The 4,267-nt window shown below is 51.7% G+C and overlaps 1 protein-coding gene across 1 annotated transcript; it reads right to left on the reverse strand.

Annotated features, from left to right (window-relative positions):
- Nucleotides 1–385: 385 nt before the first annotated feature.
- On the reverse strand, nt 386–2,197 carry LRRC30 (leucine rich repeat containing 30). Its single transcript, XM_004466960.2, has one exon. The coding sequence runs from the start codon at nt 1,804–1,806 to the stop codon at nt 901–903; it is 906 nt and encodes a 301-aa protein (XP_004467017.2). The 5' UTR covers nt 1,807–2,197; the 3' UTR covers nt 386–900.
- Between the last annotated feature and the right edge of the window lie 2,070 nt (nt 2,198–4,267).

Genomic DNA, 4,267 nt, shown 5'->3' on the forward strand with positions numbered 1-4,267 from the left:
AACAAAGCAAATGGTATTTTTATAGAACTTTTTGTCCCAAGAGCTTTGAAATGTCACTAAGTTTATTTTTAAGTGCCCATATGTGAAGGCCAAGCGGCAAATATTATTCTCCGGAATTTTAAAAGGATAACAACTTTTTGTAGGTGGCTTGTCGTCTTCTTTTTCCTGTCTTTTGGTTATTCTTTTTCCCATTTATTAACCCCCCTGTAAGAAGGAAAACCTAGTAAGGAAGAAGTGAAACTGGAATTGGGTAATTTGACTATCTGTCTCTAAAGAAGAAGTTTAAGGGCTGTGCTATGAGAAAGAAGTAAGCACGTTAACAGTTATTTTTGCTCGGCACTTCCCTCCATCAATAAAAAGAAAACTGCACATCGAAATCGGTTTGTGTTTATTGCTTGAAATCCTGTTACTCACAGCCAGACATACACATGAAATCTTGATTATTAATCTACAAGCATTTTGGAGAGAAAGTTCCTATGAATGTCTTCCCCACATGTCAAGGGAAAATCTCTGCCTGATTTGGTCATTCAATAGAACTTGCTCCTTGGTCCCAAGCCACGCTTGATGACAGCCAAATCGGCACCATGCCTTGCTGGCCTCAGGTTGCCCATTCAAGGGTAGAAACCATCTGAAGCCAGTAGCACACAGTAGGTGCTTTGTAAAACTTTGAATTTTAAATTGCATTCAAGTTAGGCCCATTTCCCACATTTCCCAGGGCTGAATCTCACCGCTGTACAGAAGAATCAGAGATGAACATACATCATGGGAACTATTAAGAATGTAAAGCAAAAAGCAAACTCCCACCTACCACAGGCATTCAACAATGATTTAACAAATACGAACGAAAGCCCTGACAAAGTCTGGGCTAGAGAAGTACCCAGCCGGGCCTCCGGGCCCGAGTCAGCTGTGCTTCTTCTCCTTGAGGTAGCTGACCAGCACGTCCAGCCCCCCCTCCACCAGCTCCGGGAGAGGCTTGGATAAAGGGTTCCGGGAAATGTGCAGCCCTTTGTCCATGGGGTTCCAGGCAATCCTGCCCAGTCTGCACAGCAGGTGCAGCTCGTGGGGGAGGGTCTGGATGTCGTTGTTGTTCAGGTTGAGCAGCTCCAGGCTCGCGACCGAGCAGAGCGCCCTGGGGAAGGCGTGGATGTTGTTATTCTCCGCGATGAAAATCTGCAGGCTGGCGAGGCACTGGATGCTCTCGGCGATGTTCTCCAGGCGATTGGAGCCCACGTGCAAGAAATCCAGCTCCTTCAAGGAGAACACGCAGACGGGGATGTGAGCAAAGCGGTTGTTGCTCAGGTTCAGCTTCCGCAGCCTGTGCAGGTCGGCGAGGCTGGCGGGCAGCTGGGAAAGGCAGTTGTGGGACAGGCTGAGCACCTGCAGGCTGCGGCACAGCCCCAGCTCGGCGGGCATCTCCGCCAGGCGGTTCATGTTGACGAACAGCACCCTGAGGCTCTGGAGGAGGCCCACCTCCCCGGGCAGGGCCCGCAGGCGGTTCCCGCTCAGGTTGAGAACCACGAGGCGCGTCAGCCTCCCCACCTCCGGGGACAGCACCGCCAGCTGGTTGTGCGACAGGTTGAGTTTCTGCACCTCCGACAGGCCCCACAGGAAGTCGGGGGCGTCCGTCATCCCCTTGGTGACCAGGCTGACGCTGACGTGGCGCAGGCCGCGCTTCAGCAGGGACCGCGGGTCCCTTCCCGAGAGGAGGGCGTCGTCCCCCGCCGAGAGCCTCTGCCTCCTCCTCGGCAGCAGCGGCCCCTTGGGGCCCTCGTCCTTGGAGCTGGCGCTGGACTGCCTGCCCCCCATTGTGCCCCGTGGCTTGGGAACGTGGTCCTCTCCCCCCGTGATTCAAAGCCCCGGTTCAAAGCCAGGCAGTGCGAGCAGGGCGTGCCGGGCGTGGGCGGGAAGAAGAGAATGGCGGTCCAGGGGGACCCAGGCTCAAGAAGGCTCACGGAGAGTCCCGGTCAGGCCTTGCCGACGTCACGGGCAGGTCCTGCCCGGCCGGCAGGAGAGCACCGCTGTCCCCCGGGTGTCTCGGGGTGGCTACTTTTGGAGCAACCGGACTGTAATGATATACTCGTCCCCGACTCCGCTGAGCAGAGCAGTCCCCTCCGAATGCCACCGGCAGCTGTCCCTGTCGCTCTGCCTGAGTTCTATTGACCGGGTGTCTGCACACGGGTCACAGGAGCCGCATATAACTTTACCCGCTCAGCTTTTCTTGGGTAACACAGTTGAGCTGGGTGATTAACAAGCTTCTTTCTCCAGGAAGAAGCAACGTGGAGAAGCAGCAGGCCCGGCCAGCGCGCCTGTGAGGCTGAGTTAACTCATCAGGACCCCCGCGGGGGGAAACTGGCCTCGGCGCTGACCAGAGGGTTAAGTGTCCAGCGCTAAGGCTCATCGGACAGTATCCTGCACTCCCCCCTCAGACTGGGATGAGCGGTGTATTTGTAAAAAAAAATACAAGAGGTGGCCTGGGCCACTGCTGAAACCCTCCTGACCGGTGCTTCTTACACCTCACCTGCCAGAGGGATTCGGGGTGGCTGCGGGAGGGGAGGGGTGGAGAAGGGGGCAGGGGCCCCACTCCCATTTCAACCCGAGCAGCTCTGCGTGTGTGGATTTACCTGTTTTACAGAGTTTACAGGTGGGCTTCTGAGTTTAGCAGGGTGCACCTTAGACTTTGGAACAGCCCCTCGCGGGGCTCCTTGGTGAGGTAAGCATGGCGTAGCCATTTTCCTGGGAGACTTCGGCTAACAAGGCCTGAGGACACAGCCTCTCGCTCTCTTTCCATTTCTCCGCCTCTCTTGCTTTATCTCTCAGCTGCTTTCTCTCTTAACTTCACAGCCCTAAGTACACAGAGCTAGTTTTTTTGAGGGGGAGGGAGAGGCAGGCATATTTGCATAGGTAAAATTCCTAACGACAGGGACCCCTGCAGGGAAGAGGTCAAGGTGGGTGACCTTGAGTCTGGAAGAAGGGCTAGAGGCCGGTGGGGAGGCGAGGGTGGCCCAGAAGTGGGTGTCTTCTGTGGACCTAGGTATGGTGCTGCTGGGAAGCTGCTCTCAGGCCCCACCGAGGCACCTGGGCAGGGCCAGGAGTGGTTTTGCAAAACAGCGGGAGGTCACTTCTCTTTCCACTCGGCTTTTGAAGGAATCCTGATCCATTTCAAAAAGGATTCTTGGTCAAAGACAGAGACTTTTGTTTCTTCTTTCATAAGGGCAAGTTCAAGCTATTAATTAGAAAGTGAGTATGGCTACATTTATACCCTAAGATTTTGGAGCAGATCATGTCTGCATATATTAAATTCTCATATGGCAAGAGGATTCTGCTGTTTGAGAAAAAAAAATTGCTTGCTGTACCTTCCTCTTTCCTTCTATGAACATGAGAAATTATGCTAGAGTAAGTGAAATGTGGGGCGTGAGGAGAACTTGGACGGTTTGAATAAGAATCAACAGCTTCTTTGGGACAAGTAACTCTCTTTCCCCTTAATTAATGATTTTCCAAAAAATACATTTTGAGCACTTATCCGTAGGCAACATTTATTGAATTCTTGCTATGTGAAGGGCACAGCAGTGAGCTGTTGGATATAGGATGGGTATTAAAATTAGCTCCATGTCACAACAAAGAAACAGAGATAGAGAGAGGTCAAGTTACTTAGCCAAGATCAAGTCACTTGCTAAAGGTCAAGTAGCTGGGAAACAGTGGGACAGGATTCAAAGTCAGGTATCCAGCTCCCCAGCAAAGGCTGGGACACAGAAGAAGCCTCTTTGCTTAGCCCCATAAAGAAATATGGAAACTATGGGTAGGACAAGGTTCCTTGTTCTCAAGTTGCTAATTTGTAGGACTGATGGGAAACTAGTATACAACAGACTACATAACTACTTGGACAGAAATAACCTCATAGCTAGGCATTAACCCTGCGTGTTCTCCTACCAACACAGCTCAGAAGACAAAAGGTAAAAATATTCCAGGAAACTGGGGTCATGTATTTAATCTTCTTCTAAAACAGGGCGGATCTTCTCTGGCGGATGCTCTCATATACCAAAGGAGCTATGAGAGTAGCTGACTTTGTTTCTCCCAACTTTTTGAAGAGTAAAAGCTGCCCACATAGTTAGCCGCGTTTATCCAGTCAGAATATAATTAATCAGAGGGAATCCCTGCTCCTTGAGTCTCCATTCCATCATCTATGAAACGAGCTGTTGAGATGAGATGATTTCCAAGAATCCTTCTCACTCTGCAGGACTGAGTCTCATTACCTGCAGACCCCTCAGCG

The sequence above is a fragment of the Dasypus novemcinctus genome, chromosome 16, assembly GCF_030445035.2.
Source record: "Dasypus novemcinctus isolate mDasNov1 chromosome 16, mDasNov1.1.hap2, whole genome shotgun sequence".
Classification (NCBI taxonomy): Eukaryota; Metazoa; Chordata; class Mammalia; order Cingulata; family Dasypodidae; genus Dasypus; species Dasypus novemcinctus.